This window comes from Drosophila ananassae, assembly GCF_017639315.1.
Source record: "Drosophila ananassae strain 14024-0371.13 chromosome 4 unlocalized genomic scaffold, ASM1763931v2 tig00000071, whole genome shotgun sequence".
NCBI classification, from domain to species: domain Eukaryota; kingdom Metazoa; phylum Arthropoda; class Insecta; order Diptera; family Drosophilidae; genus Drosophila; species Drosophila ananassae.
In genome coordinates, this window is record NW_025319041.1 from 2,243,788 (window position 1) to 2,269,253 (window position 25,466).

At 39.5% G+C, this 25,466-nt stretch overlaps 1 protein-coding gene across 7 annotated transcripts in view; it reads left to right on the top strand.

The window, feature by feature from the left end:
- Positions 1-25,466, top strand: part of LOC6498717 (glutamate receptor ionotropic, kainate 2) — a 376,347-nt gene that overhangs the window by 177,004 nt on the left and 173,877 nt on the right. For all 7 annotated transcript variants that reach the window (XM_032452748.2, XM_032452749.2, XM_032452752.2 and 4 more), the window contains 3 exons: positions 4,698-4,751; positions 4,826-4,990; positions 5,047-5,202. In XM_032452748.2, the coding sequence (XP_032308639.1) occupies positions 4,698-4,751; positions 4,826-4,990; positions 5,047-5,202 (375 nt within the window). The remainder of the gene's footprint in view (positions 1-4,697; positions 4,752-4,825; positions 4,991-5,046; positions 5,203-25,466) is intronic.

Consider the following 25,466-nt stretch of genomic DNA (forward strand, 5'->3'; position numbering starts at 1 on the left):
TTTACGTCGACGACATGTTAACGGGTGCTGGTTGCGTGGAGGAGCTAAAGACAATTAAGTCTGAAGTAACTCAGGTTCTTCAAAACGCTGGGTTTGAATTGAGCAAGTGGTTTTCAAACTCGCCTGAAGTTACTGCATCCGAGAGCACGGTTAAGCCAATAACACTTTCGGACTCAGAGCTGACAAAAACATTAGGAATCGTTTGGGTTCCTAAAGATGATGTATTTAAATTCGAAATTGATATGTCAGTCATGGGTCAAAGGGCGACTAAGCGGAATATTCTTTCGGTGACGTCAAAGCTTTTCGACCCTCTTGGCTTATTAAGCCCGATCCTTATTAAAGGAAAGATCCTGTTACAGGAACTTTGGCTCAATAAGCTAGATTGGGATGAGTCCCTTCCACTGCACTTGGAAACCGCATGGAACAAGATTCAGCTTGCCTTGTCACAGTTAGAAGAGATCTCAATACCGAGATTTGTGATGAGTGAGCCAATGTCACCAATTGAAATTCATGCCTTTTCTGACGCATCGATGAGAGCCTATGGAGCCTGCGTCTATATCCGTTGCAAATCTGCAGAAGGTAGTAAAGTCTCATTGTTGACAGCAAAGTCGAAAGTAGCGCCGCTCAAGACAAAGACGCTCCCCCGTCTTGAGTTATGTGCCGCTCACCTTCTCGCGGACCTCTGTCGCAAAATAAAACCTCTTATCAAAGCACCGATCGAACGAAGTGTATATTGGTCAGATTCGGAAGTTTGTCTTCATTGGATTCGTTCCCATCCATCGTCGTTGTCAACGTTCGTATCAAATAGAGTTGCTGAGATTCAAGAGTGGTCAGAGGATAGCACGTGGCGGCATGTACCAACTAAACAGAACCCGGCAGATATTGTATCAAGAGGTGGAGACGTAAAGGAAACGATAGAATCAATTTGGTTCACAGGTCCATCGTTTTTAACGGAGCCGGAAGATAAGTGGCCAACGAGCCCTCGGTTTGATCCGTCACCAGAGATTTTGCAGATGGAAGCAAAGAAGAGTGCGGTCGGACTGACTGCAATGGTCTCTACCTCATATTTGTTGGAAGTGATAGAAGGATTTTCCTCTCACTTAAAACTGCTGCGAGTGTTCGTTTACATGGTCCGCTTTATAAAGAAATGTAAAAAATTAGTAGTTCCTTCTGATAATGTACCTTCCCCTGTCGAATATCGAGACGCGTTTAATAAAATTGTCCAGATAGTCCAAGAGCACGAGTACCAAGAGGAAATTAAAAATGTTAGAAAAAATCTTGTTGTTAGCCCAAGCCTACAGAAGCTAAGTCCGTTTGTTCATGAAACCTCTCAGGCTGGGCTTACCTTTTCGTTGTTGCGGGTCGGGGGGCGACTAGCTAATGCTCCTATTTCGTACGATGCCAAGTTTCCAGTATTGTTGACGAAGCGCTCTCAATTTGTTCAGAGCTACGTCCGATACTTGCACGAGTCGAATTTTCATGTGGGTCCACGAGCACTAGTGAGTCTCTTGCGACAGCGCGTTTGGATAGTAAACGCGCAGGAAGTCTGCAGTCAGATAGTGCGGTCATGCATACGATGCACAGTGGTCGCTGCCATAGGCCAAAAATAAAAAAATTGATTTTGAGTTATTCTAGCGAAAACCGGTTTTACTATTAGCTAATTGTCCAAAGTTTATGATGCAAAATAGTCTGCTTGGATTTTCTAACGGGACTTTCTAAAAATATAATGACAAAAGCGAACTTATATTTATGCACTTTCAATTTGTCCGCAGTGGAGTACACACGCCCAATTAAAAATTTTTATATATATCATAAAACGTTGTTAAACCAAAAACGATTGGAATGGATATTGTAAATAAAGGTATAAACTTTATTTGTAGTGATAAATATATTAATAATTTGTGCTGTGTTTCGTGTAAATCTTTGTTAAAAAAGTGCGTCTTTTTAGTTCGTATACGTTGGGTGTTACAAGGTTTATGTAAGGTTTTAAGTATTTTCCCCCGGTTGCCCCCAAATGAAATATATATGCCGTTATTTACTAATATTTAAAGATTAGAAAAATGTTTACTTCAGCTGCGGAAGCCTGCGGATGCGCATTTGCCATTACAAAATGAAACGTAACCTCATTTTCCAGTAGCTTTATCTTGGAGGGATCACCGTTACTAGAGACAACCATTTCTTTACTAAATGAAACAATTTAACAATTACATATGTACGAGTTTATGATTTGGTAATATTGTTCGTTTTCTACTTTAATATATTATTATTGTTTTGTTATCATAACTTTTTTGAGGAGGTTGGCGTGGGTGTGAAGTTGAGCAATCACTCCAATATTTTTATTATAGTTCTAAGTTTGTAAATAACTTACAGTATATTATATAATATAATATAAGCCTGGTCTGACAATTAGAAGTGCTTTTATGACTGCTCCCTCATGAAAGCGTTACCACTGATGCAATCGTTCCTATGGAAGCTATAGGATATAGTGGTACGATCTGGTAAATATTTTTATAGTATATTCATAATATTTTTCTAGATTTTTGGTGAAAGTTTCAAAGCGATAGCACACCTAGAAGTATTTATGGCCGCGGCTCCATACAAGCCCGACCACTGTGCGATGTTTTAAATGCAAGCCTCATCTGATGACTCAAATCATGGGAGATTTACCCCTAGATCGAGTTCGTGCTCTCCGCCCATTTTCCATATGTGGCGTGGATTTCTGTGGCCCTATTGAGACGACCTTGAAAATTCGTGGTAGGCCACCATACAAGTCCTACATTGCCCTGTTTGTTTGTTTTTCGTCTAAAGCAGTACATTTAGAAGTAGTTTCCGATCTGTCAACTGATTCCTTTCTATTGGCTTTTCAAAGGTTCGTTGGGCGCCGATGATGTCCGCAGACCGTGCACTGCGACAACGCGACGAACTTCGTCGGAACGAGTCGCCACTTCGCGGCACTGCGGCACCAGATCGAGAGCGAAGCGGACGAGCTGCGGCAATACGCATCAAAAAAAGGATGCGTATTTGCGTTCATACCGCCGCGGGCTCCGCACATGGGCGGACTATGGGAGGCAGGTGTGAAGTCTGCAAAGAACCTACTCCTACGAGCGGTGGGCAGCGCGAAGTTGACCGCAGAGGAGCTGCAGACCGTCCTCGTTGGAGTCGAGGCCGTCCTGAACTCGAGGCCCCTGGGCGCCCTCAGTCAGGACCCAAGCGACGGCGAGGCGCTGACTCCCGGGCACCTGTTGACAGGCGGGCCGCTCATCGCCCCACCAGCACCGCGGACCCCGGACCAGCAGGGTCTAACGTGCTTGCGGCGATGGCGGCTTGTCTCGTCAATCAAGCAAATGTTTTGGCAGCGTTGGTTCCGGGAGTACGTCTTGGGCCTACAGGCGCGGTCGCAGTGGCAGCGGGAGCAGGAGGACGCCAGGAAGGGCGATCTGGTCCTGGTCGCCGAGGACGACCAGCCGCCCCAGCAGTGGATCACCGCCAGGGTCGTCGAGACTCACGCCGGCGCGGACGGAAGGGTGAGGGTCGCCGACGTCAGGACGAGTAGAGGAGCATTGTTTCGGAGAGCAGTCCATAAGCTGGCAAGGCTGCCAATAGTTGAAGCCTAAGGAAGGCCTTCAACGGGGCCGGTGTATAATTAGATGTAGATAATAAGTGGAATTGTATGAAGTATATAGTTAGTTTAGTATAAGTTAGTTTAGGGCGGAGCGGGAGCGCAAGTGAAGCTCTCACTTGCGCTCTCCCATGAATTCGCCCCGCTTCGCCGCACTAGATAAGCTAGGCTTAAGGTTTTGTTAATATGAATATAACCGAATTTATAACGTCGAAGAGTGCACGCATTTTCGTTTCGTTTGTTTTTTTTCGCAACATAATTTAATTCTACAGCCACCGATTTTTCCTTTCGTTTTTCGCGACGAGATAAAATAATCTCGATAAACACTGACCTTTCAAAAATGGAAAAGCTCCGGTGGCTCATTTCATGCCTGCGGGAGTCAGCCTTGGAGACGGTGCGAGCTCTGTAAATTACTGAGTCGAGGCTTGATATCCACCGATGGTGTTGCTGTTCCTACCCCATCTTCCCAGTCAATCAACACCGTCTTGACTCAGGATCGATATACTTAAGTGCTTCTCCCTACCGCCAATATCCTCATCTGTGGGCGAGTGTTATTGGATTCCGGTTCACAAGTTCACCTTATCGCGGCTGGCAAGTCAACTTCAGCTTCGTCGCTTGCTGTGTAGCGGTCGCCGGCGTTTGGCATTTTTTTCTACTTATTTGTTAAGAAATAATGTACTACAGAATTAGTCAACTGATTGGATCTAAAAGCTTTCGTAAAGATAGGCCGACTATATGCTACCGCTGCCATATATCTGTAGATAGAATGTTGTGAATTCGTATAAAATTTTATTATAAGAAATTGGTTTTAGGAATTGGAAATAGGCCGACTATATGCTACCGCTGCCTTATATCTGTAGATAGAATGTTGTGACTTCTTATCTGTATTATAAGAAATTGGTTTTATGATGCTACTCCCATATTCGGTACATATCTTTTAATATAAATTGGCACTTTAATACAAGGTTATGGCAGCATTTTTCTCCGCCCGAAGTAAGCATTCTTTGTTTTCGTTTTTTTTTTTGGAATTTCTATACTAAATATTTTTCTAAAAAAAAAAAAATTGTTTTTTTTTTAGATATTACAATTGCAAATGAACGATCACCGATACCACTATATGTTCACAACTTTTGTAAGTGTCTAAAAACTAAAATAAACTAAACTAAAATGTTTAAAACAAAAGTTTTATGTTCTTCCATCAAACAGGATTTGGAAACCTTTGATTTGGAGGATTTTAGATACAATAGTGTAAATATAACAGCATTTCGATTAGTAGATGTCGATAGCAAGCTTTATTTAGAAGTTATTGATCATATGCAAAAGCTTCAACACAACGGGCTGGAAAAAATTAATGGAGTACCATACTTTAAGGTAAATAGTCAATCATAAACTTTTGCATGCTTCTAATTTTGTTTTATAATTTTTAGACAGAATCTGCATTAATTTATGATTCGGTGTATTCATTTGCGTCTGGACTGCATAGTTTACATTCAGATGCAAATAAATTTAATGTAAAAAATCTTTCTTGTTCCTCTGATCAAGTGTGGGAAAATGGATTGTTACTTTATAACAACATAAATTCGGTAAGTGTAAATATAGAATGATAGTTTTTATACGGTTGCTAAAGGATATCTCCGACCATGCTCATATATATGAATTTATATATAACAAACTGCAGGGAAACTGCAACAACGTATGTTTCCGCAACCTCACGGGTTCATAAGGATTCTAGTATATTTTGCAATACGTAGCAAATTTATTTTTTTTTCTTAACCTAAAAGTATACCCATATCACTGTGGACGGAAGTCCACGAGGTGACGACCTGCATGCCTAGGCGTGCGCGAGGAAACTCTATATATAGCCGAATTAAAAATTTTCTGTAGGCAACCGATCTAAATGAATGATATACCAATCGAAAGGTATTGTTTCAATTAGATAATTTTTGTCGAAACATATTCCAAAAGTTATTTGGTTTGGGAGAAATTATGGTGAAAGTAAAAAAATTTTTTATCACTAAAGTGGGGCTGGTGGACACATTTTAGTCCCCAGATAGAATATTTTTATATATTCGCATTCTAGAGCTAAATACGCGTCGATTGGTACCTCAATCACGATCCGACATTTCATTCAGAAGTTATTCGAAAAATTCGATTTTTTCTTCTTCTTCAAAATGAAGCCAGTTGTCGGTTTGTCGGTTTGTCTGTTTGCACTATTTTTATCTTAAAAATCCTGAAAAAAATTGGAAAATGTTTGTTACTATCATATGAGCAACTATTGTTCTACAACTTTTTGAAATACCTTAAGCTTACGTCAAAAAATTAAAAAAACTTTGTTAATGAAAAAATTCATAACTTTATAATTAAGAAAGATATTAAAAAGAGCTTTACACCGTTGAAATGGTTTTTTAAATATCAATTTCACTTTTTTTGAGACCAAACGTCTATATAGTACACAAAAAAATACACTGAAAATAAACTTTTTTTTTAAGAAAAAAAATTATTTTTCAAAATTTGGTCGACTGATCCTTTTTATATTGCACGTGGAGATAGCTTTTGAGATGACGCAACTTTTGATATATCGCTCATATCTGGCAAAATCCGTTAACTCAAGATATAGTCCTGTAAGTGCAGCTACCCATTTTGTACAGCCTCCTGTGAAGCTTGAATTTACTTATATGTACATGTGTGTGTATTTGATTTGCAACTTTGCTTTTTGGAGTCTGCATATATTTGGTCAATACCCTAAAAAAAATGGAGTATATCTTTTCAGATTTTAGTTTATATATTTAAAAATAAAATCCAAATAAAAAAGAGCTTAAAAAGTAAAGTTAACATTGGCTCAAGTTGGACTCGAACCCAGGCCCTCCGTATTAGGAACCACGACGCTCTCCACTCGGCTAACCTCGAACTTTGTTGCTTGATGGCAACTTTTGATGTAATTCTACTTTGTGTTTCTGTGTCTCATGTCTTAATGAGAAGACTCAGAAGATTGGTACTTTAACCGACCCGGTCCGACATTTCTTTCAGAAGTTATTCAAGAAATTCGATTTTTACAGTTTTTTTCAAAATGAAGCCAGTGGGTCTGTTTGTCTATATTTTTTTCTTTGCAATACTGAATAAAATTGGAGATTTTTGTTAATGTCATATGACTCATATGATATGAGCAATTATTGTTCTACAACTTTTTGAAAAAGCTGTAAAAATCTAATTTCTTGAATAACTTCTGAAAGAAATGTCGGACGGGTCGGTTGAGGTACCAATCTTGCGGTCCCAAAGAAAAACAAGAAAAGAAAGCTAACTTCGGGCGAAGCCGAAGTTGATATACCCTTGCAGTTGTGCCATTTCCGATCGTTCAGTTATATGGCGGCTATTGGATATAGTTGGCCGATCCCTATGAAATTTGAAAGATTATTTGAAAGATTATTTTGCCCAAAATGGAATCTGTACCAAGTCCCATCTTTCTAACTTAAAAAACACCAAAGTTATGCCAATTCCGATCGTTCTATGACAGCTATAGGATATAGTCGGCCCATCCTTATGAAAGTTTGTACATAAGATATTTTCAAATATTTCAAAAATAAAATCCAAATAAAAAAGGGCTTAAGGCTTAAAAAGTAAAACGTAAACATTGACTCAACAAGGATTAGAACTCAGGCCCTCCCGTGTTAGAAACCACAACGCTCTCCACTCGGCTAATCTCGAACTTTGTTGCTTGATGGCAAATTTTGATGCAATTCTGCTTTATGTTTCAGTGTCTCATGTCTTAATGAGAAGAATGCAAAATTTTATGAGTAGAACGCTTTATATGCATATGCCCCCACTGAGCATATAATGCATATAAATAAATGCAGCCACCACCGTTTTGGGCCAAATCATGGAATAAAAGCTACAAAAAAACCAGGCAAACCAACTCCGCCAATACTTTTCTAATATTTATTATTTTGTATCGCACACCAAAAATAAATTGTTACATTCAACAATTGGTTTAACTAGAAAAACTGGAAAAACGAAATTTCCAGTTTTTTTTAATTTTTTATCTTTGCGCATTTATTTTATATGCCATAACTTTGTTTTCTTTTATAAGTTAGAAGGATGGGACTTACTACAGATTGCATTTTGGGAAATCTTATCCGATTTGCAAAATTTTATTAGGATAATTGGCTTAAATTTGTTGTTTTTGAAGCTAGAATGATGGGACTATCTATGGTTTCCGTTTTGGGCAATCTAATCCTATGTTTCATAAGAATCGGCCAACTATATCCTATATTTGCCATATAACTGAACGATCGGAAATGGCACAACCTTTCTATTTTTAAAGATGCTTGGGGCTGTTTCCAATATTTTTATTAGAAATTTTGTTGATGGTGAAATTCTCATAAGGATCGGACAACTATATAGGATCCGATATATATAATAATAACATAAGCTTCTGCTTAAGTGCAAGGGTATATCAACTTCGGCTCCGCTTGAAGTTAGCTTTCCTTTCTTGTTTTTTATACCCTTGCAGAGGGTATTATAATTTTGGTCAAAAGTGTGCAACGCAGTGAAGGAGACATCTCCGACCCTATAAAGTATATATATTCTTGATCAGGATCACCTCCTGAGTCGATATGAGCATGTCCGTCTGTCCGTCTGTCTGTCTGTCAGTTTCTACGCAAACTAGTCTCTCAGTTTTGGAGCTATCGAGTTGAAACTTTGGACACATCCTTTTTTTCCTTGCAGGTATATAAGTCGGAACGGCCGGGATCGGTCGACTATATCCTATAGCTGCCATATAACTGATTCCATAATCAGTTAATCGGAAATGCCATAACTTTTGTGTTTTTTAAGATAGTGGGTTGGGACTTTCCACACATGTTATGTTTGACCAAAATATCTTATGTAAAAAATTATGTATGTAAAATTTCATAAGGATCGGCCGACTATATCCTATAGCTGTCATAGAACGATTGGAATTGGCATAACTTTGGTGTTTTTTAAGTTAGAAAGATGGGACTTGGTACAGATTACTTTTTGGGCAAAATAATCCAAATTTCATAAGGATCGGCCGACTATATACGATCCGCTATATATCTAATAATATAAGATGCGTGGCGCCACCTAGCGGACTGCGACTGAACTGCAAGGGTATATCAACTTCGGCTCCGCCCGAAGTTAGCTTTCCTTTCTTGTTTTTTAATAATTTATTATATAGTGGAACTCTCATAAGGATAGGCCTATCATCTGTTAATTTGTTAAAATAATTTGGTTTCCCACAACTACGAAACAATTTTGGATTTTAAATACATTTTTGGGCAAATTTTTAATTAAAATTTTTAAACTAACCGAATTCCAAAACCTTTGTAAATTAAAAATACGTATAACTTCAGAGCCACTGAAGCTATCGAAAAATTCTTTACGTCTTTGGAAAGGTTTTTAATTATTCCACCTTCTTGAATGTCAAAATCTATAGAGTTAAAAAAAAAGAGTTTTGATGTTTATCCTTACAATTAAAGTATTGCTATCTGTGTGAATCGCCTGTCCAGAGGTTACTTCCATATATATATATTATATATATTATGCGTTCTGTTTTAAATAATTAAAGATCAATATATACTTTAATTGAAGATCAAAAATATTCTTGTTCGGCACGTGCAAGAAAAACAAAAAAAAATTAGTCACGTGCCGAACAAGAATATTTTTTATATGCAATTTTGTACACCTATATAGCATATTTTCGTCACTAAAATTGATATCAGATATTTTGGGTTTCGCATGCAGGTTCGTCACCGGTACTTTACCTCGTCAAGAGGTTTTTTTATATGATCAATCTCTGCTTAAATTTAATAAATGTAAGAGAATATTATAATCTCTTATAAATATTAAGAGAATTAAAAAGTGTGATGCCAATTCAAAATAAATTAATTCAGTTTTTTTTATGTTGGGGCTTTGTTTTCGTTTTATTTACATATAACAATCAAGGCAGGCTTAAGTCAAGGGGTGCTAAGGGGTGCTTAAAATATTGAACAAATATGCGGGCTAAATACGAATGCCATCCTGGCGCAAATAAAACAAATGTTTAACACAGAAATACATAAAGGGTTAAGAGAAAGTGGAAGAAACTGTAAACACCTACACTAATAGGTTGTGTTAGGGTGTTTACAGCCCACCCTACCACGGTCTATATTTATTATTATTATTTCTGTATAATTAATGAGGATAATTAAGTGGAATTTATGAAGTCTATGAAGATTATGAAGATTATGAAAATAATCTCAATTAACATTTTGGCGCCCCCGGGTGGACTGTAGTGAATAATTAAATAAAAAAGCAACAAAAAATAGTGACAGTGACACATAACATATATAAACAATATATATAACGTATATATATTCAAAAAAAAGGAGTTGCTTGCGACGGTTGTGTTAGTGAATTCACAAATAAAAATTAAAGAATTCTCCGCGTCGCGAAAGAAACTTCTCCAATCGAGCTGCTACTGGAAGGATTTGTCGTCCCCATGCCCTGCACCTGCATCGATTGTGAAAGGAAAGTGGCCGCAGGATTAAAGGATCCGAAAGCAGAAACAAAAATAGGGGGCTATAGGGGGCTATAGGGGGCGAATATTATTTGAAATCACTGTCGCCCCCTACCCCTCGTTCTCGAATTTACAAATCTTCCAAATAAATACTAAAGTGCAGCCAAAAATTATTTTATTTATTACAGATAAAATAAAGGTGCATATATATTTGGTTTACATACATACAAATAGATGCAGCGATAATATTCTCGTTTTCGTTTCCCACCGTTATCCGCTGCTGTATGTATGTATGTATATGCACTTTTTGGCGCGTATAGTTTACCGGTCCGCCAAGTGACGCGCTCCCCTACAATTTGGTCGGACATATTGGTTTCAGTGTCATTGGCGACCAACTATTTTTTTTTGATACTCTGTGCCTCGACTAGAGGTGGGCATGGGCTCGTGTTTTCGTCGTGGCACGCGTGCGCACGCGTGGCCACGCGTGTTCGTGTTGAAAATTAAAATTTAACACGCGTGCGTGCGTTTTCGTGCCGACCTTCCAAAACACGACAAAACACGAAGCATTAAAAATTTTGTATTTTCTAGAAATTTCGAGAAAAAAACAATTTTTTGTAATGTAAATATTATTTTTCGTGTTGGGCCGTGTTGGGCCGTGTTGGCAAAATTTTTGGCCGTGCGTGTGCGTGCGTGCTAAAAAAACTAAGCTGTCGTGTCGTGTTGGGCCGTGTCGAAAAATTCAGCCCATGCCCACCTCTAGCCTCGACTATCAATAATTCGATCAATAATTCAAATTCCTCGACTATTATAATTTTGGTCAAAAGTGTGCAACGCAGTGAAGGAGACATCTCCGACCCTATAAAGTATATATATTCTTGATCAGAATCACCTCCTGAGTCGATATAAGCATGTCCGTCTGTCCGTCGGTCCGTCTGTCCGTCTGTCTGTCGGTTTCTACGCAAACTAGTCTCTCAGTTTTAAAGCTATCGAGTTGAAACTTTGCACACATCCTTCTTTTCCTTGCAGGTAAAATATAAGTCGGAACGGCCGGGATCGGTCGACTATATCCTATAGCTGCCATATAACTGATTGATCGGAAATGCCATAACTTTGGTGTTTTTAAAGATAGAGGGTTGGGACTTTCCACACATGTTATATTTGACTAACATATCTTATGTACAAAATTTCATAAGGATCGGCCGACTGTATCCTATAGCTTTCATACAACGATCGGAATTGGCATAACTTTGGTGTTTTTTCAGTTAGAAAGATGGGACTTGGTACAGATTCTATTTTGGACAAAATAATCTGATTTGCCAAATTTCATAAGGATCGGCCGACTATATACGATCTGCTATATATGCAATAATATAAGATGCGTGGCGCCACCTAGCGGACTGTGACTCAACTGCAAGGGTATATAAACTTCGGCTCCGCCCGAAGTTACCTTTCCTTTCTTGTTTTGGTTAAATTTAATAAATTATTTATTATATTTAAATAAGATTAATTAATTATTTTCGTTTTCGCATTTTCTTATTGTTGAATTAAATTTAATAAATTTTAGAAAAATTTAATAAATAAAAATTTAATAAATTTTTAATATTAATATTTTAAAATTAATAAAAAATTTTAAATAAATTATTAAATCTTAAATTTGCATTGTTTTCGTTTTTGTATTGAAAAAACAAATGTTTTATAATGGAAAGTACTAAACAAAACCTTAATTCCACGACTCTTATTGTCTTAAAAAGAAGATTAAATGTCAAAGTTAAAAGCATTCGCCGGTTGGAGGAACGTTTGGAAGATGGATCACTTCCTCTAAATAAAACCGTGCTAGAGTGCAGGCTTCAGGTTTTAGATGAGGCAATTTCTAAGGCAAATGAGTTGCAAGACCAGATCGAGCAAATAGATGAATTGGATGATTTCGGAGCCGAGTTGGAAGAATTAGGAATAACTACCAAGGCAAAGATCATGTCCTTATGTAATGCCTTGAATTTATCTGAAGACTCCCGTCCAGCTACTGCAATTTCTGCAGCCCCAACTCGAGCTCGACTTCCTAGTTTGGCATTGCCAAAATTCAGTGGAAATTATTCGGATTTCAAAAATTTCATAAGTCTTTTCGAGACATTAGTTGACAAAGATGTGAACATTCCAGTTATCGAGAAATTTAATCATTTAATTTCTTGCCTCTCTGGTGAAGCCTTTGGAACTGTCAAGGCATTCCAGGTCACCGAGAGTAATTAGGACAAAGCTATCGCTAGTCTAAAAAGAGTTTATGATAATGAATGTCTCATCTTTGCGAACCAAATACGTCAACTGTTCAGCCTTCCGAAAATTTCCCAGCCGTCTCCGTCGTCGTTGAGGGGTCTCATCGACACTGTATCATCAATTTATGGATCACTATTATGCCTTTAATTCAGCAGGAGATGATACTAAAATTGCAAACTCAATGATTATTCATTTAATCTTGAGTAGAGTGGATCCAGTGACCAAGCAAAAATGGGAAGAGTCACTGGATTATGAGTAATTGCCGCTGTGGTCCGATTTCGAAAAAATACTAAATCGTTCAAGGACTCAGACGGGTCTTTTCTCCACACTATCAACTGGTATCGTCGATCTGCTTCATTTACCATCACTTGACGATACATCTTTTTTATGTCGGCTACCAGAGCGAATTTGTTTAGCCGAAATCTAAGAAGAGTTGAGTAAAGCTCTTCCTGAATTGTTGGACCCACCATCAACAACTCATTTAAACACTTTTGTGTGGATGTCTTGCAGGACGCATCGAAAACGACTCTAAGTTTGGTCGTTGTACTTTGCGGCCGCAAGACACACTGGTGGGGTATGACGTAGTGTGGAGAAGCAAGAACGTCATTGCTTGCAGGGGACATATGGCCTAGGGATTCGTATTCTTCCATAAATTCCAAATACATTTTCTTTAAGTTCGGATCTCGAGATAATCTTCTCTCGAGCGACAGGAATCGGCGTTTGGCTATCTCGAATGAATTGCCCAAAACGCTTGGATCCGACTTAAATGGAAGTTTAACTTCAAATCGACCTGAAGGCAGTATTCTTGTAGTCTTCCGATAATGTTCCTCACATAGCTCTTGTTCTGGCGACAACATCTTTTTAGAAGAAGGAACTTCTTCCAACGACCAGAATTTTTTCAAGTTTTTGTCTATTGACTCTAATACTTCCTCTTGGCAATTCAGACTAGAGACTGGCTGTGGAGGAGTTGAGGAATTTGCCAGATATTTTCCCGACACTATCCACCCAAGGAGAGTTTTTTGAAGGATGGGATGGTTCGGACCTTGTTTTATTTGGCCAACGGACAACAATTCGAAAAATGACTCAGCTCCAATTAGCATATCTATCCGCTGAGGTTTGTAGAAATATGGGTCTGCTAACGGCAAGTTCTTTGGTAGGGTCCAATCTTTTACGTTCACTGACTGATCAGGGTGATAGCCTGAAATGGTTTTCAAAACCCAAAAGTCGAACGGAAACTCGCTACCATTGACTCTCGACTTCACCACGGTGTGTATCTTTTTCTTAACTTGTGAATTAGTTTGACCAATTCCAAGCAAGTTGATGCACGATTCCTCCCTACGGATCTGTAAGCGTTGAGCAAGATCTTCTGTAATAAAATTCATTTGTGACCCTGAGTCAAGTAATGCTCGGGCCAAGATGTGCTCACCATTTTTTGTGCGAACGCTTACGATCGACGTTGCTAACAAAACCCTTTCTACAGACGACGCATGCAAAGCATGTGAAGTAGAAGGGCCATCATTCGTTAACTCTGGCTAAGCTATTTGGTAATGCTAAGCTATTTGCGGTCACTGTAAATCGGTGCAGAAGTTTATGGTGCGATCTTGAACAGATTTGGCACCTGGTCGATTTACAATTCGCTACCGTGTGACCTTTTCGCAGACAATTCAAACATAGGGAGGCTGACTTAACAAACTCAAACCTTTGCATTACAGCAAGGCGAGCGAACGGACTACACTGGGCCAAAAAATGGTTGTTCGCGTTACAATAACTGCAAGCTGGTTTGGCGTTGGTAGAAGAACAAGCCAACGAAGTTCTATTTAGTTGCTTGCCGAACCCAGTTCTTTCTTGTTTTGGTTTGCCAGTCTCTTCAGCGGACAGATGCTGGTATCTACGATTTAGTATTTTTTCGAAATCGGACCACAGCGGCAATTACTCATAATCCAGTGACTCTTCCCATTTTTGCTTGGTCACTGGATCCACTCTACTCAAAATTAAATGAATAATCATTGAGTTTGCAATTTTAGTATCATCTCCTGCTGAATTAAAGGCATAATAGTGATCCATAAATTGATGATACAGTGTCGATGAGACCCCTCAACGACGACGGAGACGGCTGGGAAATTTTCGGAAGGCTGAACAGTTGACGTATTTGGTTCGCAAAGATGAGACATTCGTTATCATAAACTCTTTTTAGACTAGCGATAGCTTTGTCCTAATTACTCTCGGTGACCTGGAATGCCTTGACAGTTCCAAAGGCTTCACCAGAGAGGCAAGAAATTAAATGATTAAATTTCTCGATAACTGGAATGTTCACATCTTTGTCAACTAATGTCTCGAAAAGACTTATGAAATTTTTGAAATCCGAATAATTTCCACTGAATTTTGGCAATGCCAAACTAGGAAGTCGAGCTCGAGTTGGGGCTGCAGAAATTGCAGTAGCTGGACGGGAGTCTTCAGATAAATTCAAGGCATTACATAAGGACATGATCCTTGCCTTGGTAGTTATTCCTAATTCTTCCAACTCGGCTCCGAAATCATCCAATTCATCTATTTGCTCGATCTGGTCTTGCAACTCATTTGCCTTAGAAATTGCCTCATCTAAAACCTGAAGCCTGCACTCTAGCACGGTTTTATTTAGAGGAAGTGATCCATCTTCCAAACGTTCCTCCAACCGGCGAATGCTTTTAACTTTGACATTTAATCTTCTTTTTAAGACAATAAGAGTCGTGGAATTAAGGTTTTGTTTAGTACTTTCCATTATAAAACATTTGTTTTTTCAATACAAAAACGAAAACAATGCAAATTTAAGATTTAATAATTTATTTAAAATTTTTTATTAATTTTAAAATATTAATATTAAAAATTTATTAAATTTTTATTTATTAAATTTTTCTAAAATTTATTGAATTTAATTCAACAACAAGAAAATGCGAAAACGAAAATAATTAATTAATCTTATTTAAATATAATAAATAATTTATTAAATTTAACCAAAACAAGAAAGGAAAGGTAACTTCGGGCGGAGCCGAAGTTTATATACCCTTGCAGTTGAGTCACAGTCCGCTAGGTGGCGCCACGCATCTTATATTATTGGATATATAGCAGATCGTATATAGTCGGCCGATCCTTATGAAATTTGGCAAATCAGATTATTTTGTCCAAAATAGAATCTGTACCAAGTCCCATCTTTCTAACTGAAAAAACACCAAAGTTATGCCAATTCCGATCGTTGTATGAAAGCTATAGGATACAGTCGGCCGATCCTTATGAAATTTTGTACTTAAGATATGTTAGTCAAATATAACATGTGTGGAAAGTCCCAACCCTCTATCTTTAAAAACACCAAAGTTATGGCATTTCCGATCAATCAGTTATATGGCAGCTATAGGATATAGTCGACCGATCCCGGCCGTTCCGACTTATATTTTACCTGCAAGGAAAAGAAGGATGTGTGCAAAGTTTCAACTCGATAGCTTTAAAACTGAGAGACTAGTTTGCGTAGAAACCGACAGACAGACGGACAGACGGACCGACGGACAGACGGACATGCTTATATCGACTCAGGAGGTGATTATGATCAAGAATATATATACTTTATAGGGTCGGAGATGTCTCCTTCACTGCGTTGCACACTTTTGACCAAAATTATAATAGTCGAGGAATTTGAATTATTGATCGAATTATTGATAGTCGAGGCACAGAGTATCAAAAAAAAATAGTTGGTCGCCAATGACACTGAAACCAATATGTCCGACCAAATTGTAGGGGAGCGCGTCACTTGGCGGACCGGTAAACTATACGCGCCAAAAAGTGCATATACATACATACATACAGCAGCGGATAACGGTGGGAAACGAAAACGAGAATATTATCGCTGCATCTATTTGTATGTATGTAAACCAAATATATATGCACCTTTATTTTATCTGTAATAAATAAAATAATTTTTGGCTGCACTTTAGTATTTATTTGGAAGATTTGTAAATTCGAGAACGAGGGGTAGGGGGCGACAGTGATTTCAAATAATATTCGCCCCCTATAGCCCCCTATAGCCCCCTATTTTTGTTTCTGCTTTCGGATCCTTTAATCCTGCGGCCACTTTCCTTTCACAATCGATGCAGGTGCAGGGCATGGGGACGACTAATCCTTCCAGTAGCAGCTCGATTGGAGAAGTTTCTTTCGCGACGCGGAGAATTCTTTAATTTTTATACCCTTGCAGAGGGTATTATAATTTTGGTCAAAAGTGTGCAACGCAGTGAAGGAGACATCTCCGACCCTATAAAGTATATATATTCTTGATCAGGATCACCTCCTGAGTCGATATGAGCATGTCCGTCTGTCCGTCTGTCCGTCTGTCTGTTTCTACGCAAACTAGTCTCTCAGTTTTAAAGCTATCGAGTTGAAACTTTGCACACACCCTTCTTTCCTTTGCAGGCAGTATATAAGTCGGAACGGCCGGGATCGGTCGACTATATCCTATAGCTGCCATATAACTGATTGATCGGAAATGCCATAACTTTGGTGTTTTTTAAGTTAGAGGGTTGGAAGTTATACACATGTTATATTTGACCAAAATATCTTATGTACAAAATTTCGTAAGGATCGGCCGACTATATCCTATAGCTGTCATAGAACGATCGAAATTGGCATAACTTTGGTGTTTTTTAAGTTAGAAAGATGGGATTTGGTAGAGATTCTATTTTGGGAAAAACAATCTGATTTGTCGAATTTCATAAGGATCGGCCAACTATATCCTATAGCTGTCATATAACTGATTGATCGGAAATGCTATAACTTCGTTGTTTTTCAAGTTAGAAGGATGGGAGTTTCAATGGATTCCTCTTTTGGCAAAATAATTCGATTTTCCAAGTTTCATAAGGATCGGCCAACTATATACGATCCGCTATATATCTAATAATATAAGATGCGTGGCGCCACCTAGCGGACTGCGACTCAACTGCAAGGGTATATCAACTTCGGCTCCGCCCGAAGTTAGCTTTCCTTTCTTGTTATTTGTGAATTCACTAACACAACCGTCGCAAGCAACTCCTTTTTTTTGAATATATATACGTTATATATATTGTTTATATATGTTATGTGTCACTGTCACTATTTTTTGTTGCTTTTTTATTTAATTATTCACTACAGTCCACCCGGGGGCGCCAAAATGTTAATTGAGATTATTTTCATAATCTTCATAATCTTCATAGACTTCATAAAATTCCACTTAATTATCCTCATTAATTATACAGAAATAATAATAATAAATATAGACCGTGGTAGGGTGGGCTGTAAACACCCTAACACAACCTATTAGTGTAGGTGTTTACAGTTTCTTCCACTTTCTCTTAACCCTTTATGTATTTCTGTGTTAAACATTTGTTTTATTTGCGCCAGGATGGCATTCGTATTTAGCCCGCATATTTGTTCAATATTTTAAGGTTTCAAGAGCACCCCTTGACTTAAGCCTGCCTTGATTGTTATATGTAAATAAAACGAAAACAAAGCCCCAACATAAAAAAAACTGAATTAATTTATTTTGAATTGGCATCACACTTTTTAATTCTCTTAATATTTATAAGAGATTATAATATTCTCTTACATTTATTAAATTTAAGCAGAGATTGATCTTATAAAAAAACCTCTTGACGAGGTAAAGTACCGGTGACGAACCTGCATGCGAAACCCAAAATATCTGATATCAATTTTAGTGACGAAAATATGCTATATAGGTGTACAAAATTGCATATAAAAAATATTCTTGTTCGGCACGTGACTAATTTTTTTTTGTTTTTCTTGCACGTGCCGAACAAGAATATTTTTGATCTTCAATTAAAGTATATATTGATCTTTAATTATTTAAAACAGAACGCATAATATATATAATATATATATATGGAAGTAACCTCTGGACAGGCGATTCACACAGATAGCAATACTTTAATTGTAAGGATAAACATCAAAACTCTTTTTTTTTAACTCTATAGATTTTGACATTCAAGAAGGTGGAATAATTAAAAACCTTTCCAAAGACGTAAAGAATTTTTCGATAGCTTCAGTGGCTCTGAAGTTATACGTATTTTTAATTTACAAAGGTTTTGGAATTCGGTTAGTTTAAAAATTTTAATTAAAAATTTGCCCAAAAATGTATTTAAAATCCAAAATTGTTTCGTAGTTGTGGGAAACCAAATTATTTTAACAAATTAACAGATGAGAGGCCTATCCTTATGAGAGTTCCACTATATAATAAATTATTAAAAAACAAGAAAGGAAAGCTAACTTCGGGCGGAGCCGCAGTTGATATACCCTTGCAGTTCAGTCGCAGTCCGCTAGGTGGCGCCACGCATCTTATATTATTAGATATATAGCGGATCGTATATAGTCGGCCGATCCTTATGAAATTTGGATTATTTTGCCCAAAAAGTAATCTGTACCAAGTCCCATCTTTCTAACTTAAAAAACACCAAAGTTATGCCAATTCCAATCGTTCTATGACAGCTATAGGATATAGTCGGCCGATCCTTATGAAATTTTACATACATAATTTTGTACATAAGATATTTTGGTCAAACATAACATGTGTGGAAAGTCCCAACCCACTATCTTAAAAAACACAAAAGTTATGGCATTTCCGATTAACTGATTATGGAATCAGTTATATGGCAGCTATAGGATATAGTCGACCGATCCCGGCCGTTCCGACTTATATACCTGCAAGGAAAAAAAGGATGTGTCCAAAGTTTCAACTCGATAGCTCCAAAACTGAGAGACTAGTTTGCGTAGAAACTGACAGACAGACAGACGGACAGACGGACATGCTCATATCGACTCAGGAGGTGATCCTGATCAAGAATATATATACTTTATAGGGTCGGAGATGTCTCCTTCACTGCGTTGCACACTTTTGACCAAAATTATAATACCCTCTGCAAGGGTATAAAAAACAAGAAAGGAAAGCTAACTTCAAGCGGAGCCGAAGTTGATATACCCTTGCACTTAAGCAGAAGCTTATGTTATTATTATATATATCGGATCCTATATAGTTGTCCGATCCTTATGAGAATTTCACCATCAACAAAATTTCTAATAAAAATATTGGAAACAGCCCCAAGCATCTTTAAAAATAGAAAGGTTGTGCCATTTCCGATCGTTCAGTTATATGGCAAATATAGGATATAGTTGGCCGATTCTTATGAAACATAGGATTAGATTGCCCAAAACGGAAACCATAGATAGTCCCATCATTCTAGCTTCAAAAACAACAAATTTAAGCCAATTATCCTAATAAAATTTTGCAAATCGGATAAGATTTCCCAAAATGCAATCTGTAGTAAGTCCCATCCTTCTAACTTATAAAAGAAAACAAAGTTATGGCATATAAAATAAATGCGCAAAGATAAAAAATTAAAAAAAACTGGAAATTTCGTTTTTCCAGTTTTTCTAGTTAAACCAATTGTTGAATGTAACAATTTATTTTTGGTGTGCGATACAAAATAATAAATATTAGAAAAGTATTGGCGGAGTTGGTTTGCCTGGTTTTTTTGTAGCTTTTATTCCATGATTTGGCCCAAAACGGTGGTGGCTGCATTTATTTATATGCATTATATGCTCAGTGGGGGCATATGCATATAAAGCGTTCTACTCATAAAATTTTGCATTCTTCTCATTAAGACATGAGACACTGAAACATAAAGCAGAATTGCATCAAAATTTGCCATCAAGCAACAAAGTTCGAGATTAGCCGAGTGGAGAGCGTTGTGGTTTCTAACACGGGAGGGCCTGAGTTCTAATCCTTGTTGAGTCAATGTTTACGTTTTACTTTTTAAGCCTTAAGCCCTTTTTTATTTGGATTTTATTTTTGAAATATTTGAAAATATCTTATGTACAAACTTTCATAAGGATGGGCCGACTATATCCTATAGCTGTAATAGAACGATCGGAATTGGCATAACTTTGGTGTTTTTTAAGTTAGAAAGATGGGACTTGGTACAGATTCCATTTTGGGCAAAATAATCTTATTGGCCAAATTTCATAGGGATCGGCCAACTATATCCAATAGCCGCCATATAACTGAACGATCGGAAATGGCACAACTGCAAGGGTATATCAACTTCGGCTTCGCCCGAAGTTAGCTTTCTTTTCTTGTTTTTCTTTGGGACCGCAAGATTGGTACCTCAACCGACCCGTCCGACATTTCTTTCAGAAGTTATTCAAGAAATTAGATTTTTACAGCTTTTTCAAAAAGTTGTAGAACAATAATTGCTTATATCATATGAGTCATATGACATTAACAAAAATCTCCAATTTTATTCAGTATTGCAAAGAAGAGCAGAGGTGGCCTGCCAGGAAATGGAGGCGCTGCATCATAAGGTGAAGGCTGCGGCGCGGACTGAAGATTCTTCCATTATGGCGCTGAAGTCAGTGGAGAAGCGTTTGCGTGAGCGGTTCACCGCGCTTCAAGAAGAGTTGGAGGAGCTTAATTTTAGCGAGATCGGGAGCGATCTGTATTGGAGATTCTCGCAGCTGGCGACTGATGTGGAAGTGGAGATTCAGGTGGAGGTTGCCAAGCGCTCCATGAGAATCGCTGCCCACTCCATACTTCTCGACGGTGCCACTGTATCGCCAATGCCATACAAGCCAGCCCTCTCCTTGCCACCGTTGCCGATGCCAACATTCAGCGGCGGCTATGCCGAGTGGCCGGATTTCTGCGCCCTTTTTAAGACCACGATTGACAGCCATCCCCACCTAACTAAAACGGAAAAGCTCCGGTGGCTCATTTCATGCCTGCGCGAGTCAGCCTTGGATACGGTGAGAGCTCTGGAAATTACTGACGCGAACTACGATGTGGCCTTTGACATGCTCTTAATGAGCAATGGACATATGCATGCTCTTATGAGTTCCGGATCAGCTGCCGAGATCCAAGGATGTTTACTTATCCAGATTATCCTGCAGAAGTCGCCTTCCGTCTTGGGAGTCCATGGCACGATTCTTGGAGCAAAGGTGCCGGACTCTTGAATGCGTCGACTTCTCTTTGGCGGCGTATCCACCAGCTAACCAAGTGGGCCGAGGCAGATCTTCGAATAACCGATTTTCGTGCATGGTTATTAACGCCCGTCCTGCTCTATGCGCCCTGTGTGGTATTTCGGTGCACGAGCTTCCTTCTTGTTCAAAATTTAGTGCTTTGACAATTGAGAAACGGTACGACGAAGTGCGGCGTCTGGCTCGCTGTTTTGTTTGTCTGGAGGATGGCCATCTCGCTCGCGGATGCTCAGCTTCCCGCTGCTCGACGTGCAATCACCGTCATCATATTTTGTTGCACCCTCGCGGGCAGATTTCACCGAGTCTCCCGTCCCATCGGTGCCGTTTCTGTTGCGCACTTATCCCGCTCAATCAACCCTGTTATGAACCAGTATCGCAATGCTGAGCCAGTGCTCCTGCCAACAGCCAATGTACTCATTCGTGGTCGATCTGGAGCCTTCTTGCCTTGCCGAGTTTTATTGGATTCCGGTTCACAAGTGCACCTCGTCTCGGCTGGCGAATGAACTTCAGCTTGGCCGTTCCAAATGCTCCACAACGGTGGCCGGTTCCGGCGGTGCTGGGTTTGAAACGGATGGAGCATCCGTTAATGTGTGCTTAAAGTCCCGCCTTAGCACGTATTCAGAGGAAATTGAGGCTGTTGTAGCTTCACATATAACGGACTATCAACCTAGCCAGGACATAGATGCTTCGCGCTGGAAGATTCCTGGCAATATGGATCTAGCTGACCCCAACTTCCATAAAACGCAGCGAGTGGACCTGTTGATTGGAGCCAGCTTATTCTTCGACCTATTGTCGGCTGGTCAAATCCAATTAGGTCACGGGCTCCCCATTGCCCAGAATACTCGATTTGGCTGGGTGATTTCTGGACGCGGTGAACTATCACGGGATGTGTCGTCGCTCTATACTAGGAAAAACAACCCACGGAATAACCACTGGAATGATGTGACTGCTGCCCATTTGGACTGCGCGGAATTTGTTTTGGGGTTAAATTGACCCACAATAAATTGAATTGTAAAATTGAACCTTGTCTATTGATTCGGCCGCTATCAAAACGCTGATAGCTCAACAAGTGTTTAAATGAGTTGTTGATGGTGGGTCCAACAATTCAGGAAGAGCTTTACTCAACTCTTCTTAGATTTCGGCTAAACAAATTCGCTCTGGTAGCCGACATAAAAAAGATGTATCGTCAAGTGATGGTAAATGAAGCAGATCGACGATACCAGTTGATAGTGTGGAGAAAAGACCCGTCTGAGTCCTTGAAATTGTGCAAGCTCAACACCGTTACTTATGGCACTGCACCAGCCCCATTCCTGGCCATAAGGTGTTTGAAGAGGTTGAGTGAATCCGCGAAAAATACATTCCCTCGAGCTGCTAAAGTTATTGGGTCTGACTTTTACGTCGACGACATGTTAACGGGTGCTGGTTGCGTGGAGGAGCTAAAGACAATTAAGTCTGAAGTAACTCAGGTTCTTCAAAACGCTGGGTTTGAATTGAGCAAGTGGTTTTCAAACTCGCCTGAAGTTACTGCATCCGAGAGCACGGTTAAGCCAATAACACTTTCGGACTCAGAGCTGACAAAAACATTAGGAATCGTTTGGGATCCTAAAGATGATGTATTTAAATTCGAAATTGATATGTCAGTCATGGGTCAAAGGGCGACTAAGCGGAATATTCTTTCGGTGACGTCAAAGCTTTTCGACCCTCTTGGCTTAGTAAGCCCGATCCTTATTGAAGGAAAGATCCCGTTACAGGAACTTTGGCTCAATAAGCTAGATTGAGATGAGTCCATTCCACTGCACTTGGAAACCGCATGGAAAAAAATTCAGCTTGCCTTGTCACAGTTAGAAGAGATCTCAATACCGAGATTTGTGATGAGATAGCCAATGTCACCAATTGAAATTCATGCCTTTTCTGACGCATCGATGAGAGCCTATGGAGAGCCTATGGAGAGCCCAAGCCTACAGAAGCTAAGTCCGTTTGTCCATGAAACCTCTCAGGCTGGGCTTACCTTTTCGTTGTTGCGGGTCGGGGGGCGACTAGCTAATGCTCCTATTTCGTACGATGCCAAGTTTCCAGTATTGTTGACGAAGCGCTCTCAATTTGTTCAGAGCTACGTCCGATACTTGCACGAGTCGAATTTTCTAGTGAGTCTCTTGCGACAGCGCGATTGGATAGTAAACGCGCAGGAAGTCTGCAGTCAGATAGTGCGGTCATGCATACGCTGTTTTAAATGCCAGCCTCATCTGATGACTCAAATCATGGGAGATTTACCCTTAGATCGAGTTCGTGCTCTCCGCCCATTTTCCATATGTGGCGTGGATTTCTGTGGCCCTATTGAGACGACCTTGAAAATTTGTGGTAGGCCACCATACAAGTCCTACATTGCCCTGTTTGTTTGTTTTTCGTCTAAAGCAGTACATTTAGAAGTAGTTTCCGATTTGTCAACTGATTCCTTTCTATTGGCTTTTCAAAGGTTCGTTGGGCGCCGAGGATGTCCGCAGACCGTGCACTGCGACAACGCGACGAACTTCGTCGGAGCGAGTCGCCACTTCGCGGCACTGCGGCACCAGATCGAGAGCGAAGCGGACAAGCTGCGGCAATACGCATCAAAAAAAGGATGCGTATTTGCGTTCATACCGCCGCGGGCTCCGCACATGGGCGGACTATGGGAGGCAGGTGTGAAGTCTGCAAAGCACCTACTCCTACGAGCGGTGGGCAGCGCGAAGTTGACCGCAGAGGAGCTGCAGACCGTCCTCGTTGGAGTCGAGGCCGTCCTGAACTCGTGGCCCCTGGGCGCCCTCAGTCAGGACCCAAGCGACGGCGAGGCGTTGACTCCCGGGCACCTGTTGACAGGCGGGCCGCTCAGCGCCCCACCAGCACCGCGGACCCTGGACCAGCAGAGTCTAACGTGCTTGCGGCGATGGCGGCTTGCCTAGTCAATCAAGCAAACGTTTTGGCAGCGTTGGTCCCGGGAGTACGTCTTGGGCCTACAGGCGCGGTCGAAGTGGCAGCGGGAGCAGGAGGACGTCAGGAAGGGCGATCTGGTCCTGGTCGCCGAGAACAACCAGTCGCCCCAGCAGTGGATCACCGCCAGGGTCACCGAGACTCACGCCGTCGCGGACGGAAGGGTCAGGGTCGCCGACGTCAGGACGAGTAGAGGAGCAGTATTTCGGAGAGCAGTCCACAAGCTGGCAAGGTTGCCAATAGTTGAAGCCTAAGGAAGGCCTTCAACGGGGCCGGTGTATAATTAACGTAGATAATTAAGTGGAATTTTATGAAGTCTAGTATAAGTTAGTTTAGGGCGGAGCGGGAGCGCAAGTGAAGCTCTCACTTGCGCTCTCCCATGAATTCGCCCCGCTTCGCCGCACTAGATAAGCTAGGCTTGTTGATTGAATATAATCGAATTTATAACGTTGAAAAGAGTGCACGCATTTTTCGTTTTCGTTCGTTTTTTTTGCAATATAATTTAATTCTACAGCCACCTTTGTTTCCTTTCGTTTTCGCGACGAGATAAAATAATCTCAATTAACAATTTCAATTAGCAAGGCCTCATTTCAAATGGAATACACGGGTATTTACTCAACCATTTAAAAAATAGGGTTTATTTAAGTAACAATATTAAGTATCACAAAATATAGATGATAATCAATTCTGCTAAAGTTTCCAAAAATTTTTTTCCAAAGTATTCAGGAAATAACCAAATATATAATACATTATAATACATAATAAATGTATCGCTTAATTTTTGCATTTATAGCAAGTAGCAATGTATAAGTTATTAATAAATTTATGTTAAAATTTTTCGAGACTTAAATTTTAAATTTTTACATATGGAGGAGAGAGATACTAAATTAGCTGTAGTTTATTTTTTGGCATTATACGTACACACTAAACTAAGAATAGTGCACTAAATTATTTTTGTATTTTTAACAGCCAGTAATCCAACAGCGATAAGTAATACTAAAAGCGCGTTGCGTAAGCGGGAGGTCGCTTACAACATATTTTGCAGACTTTTAATTTTGAACT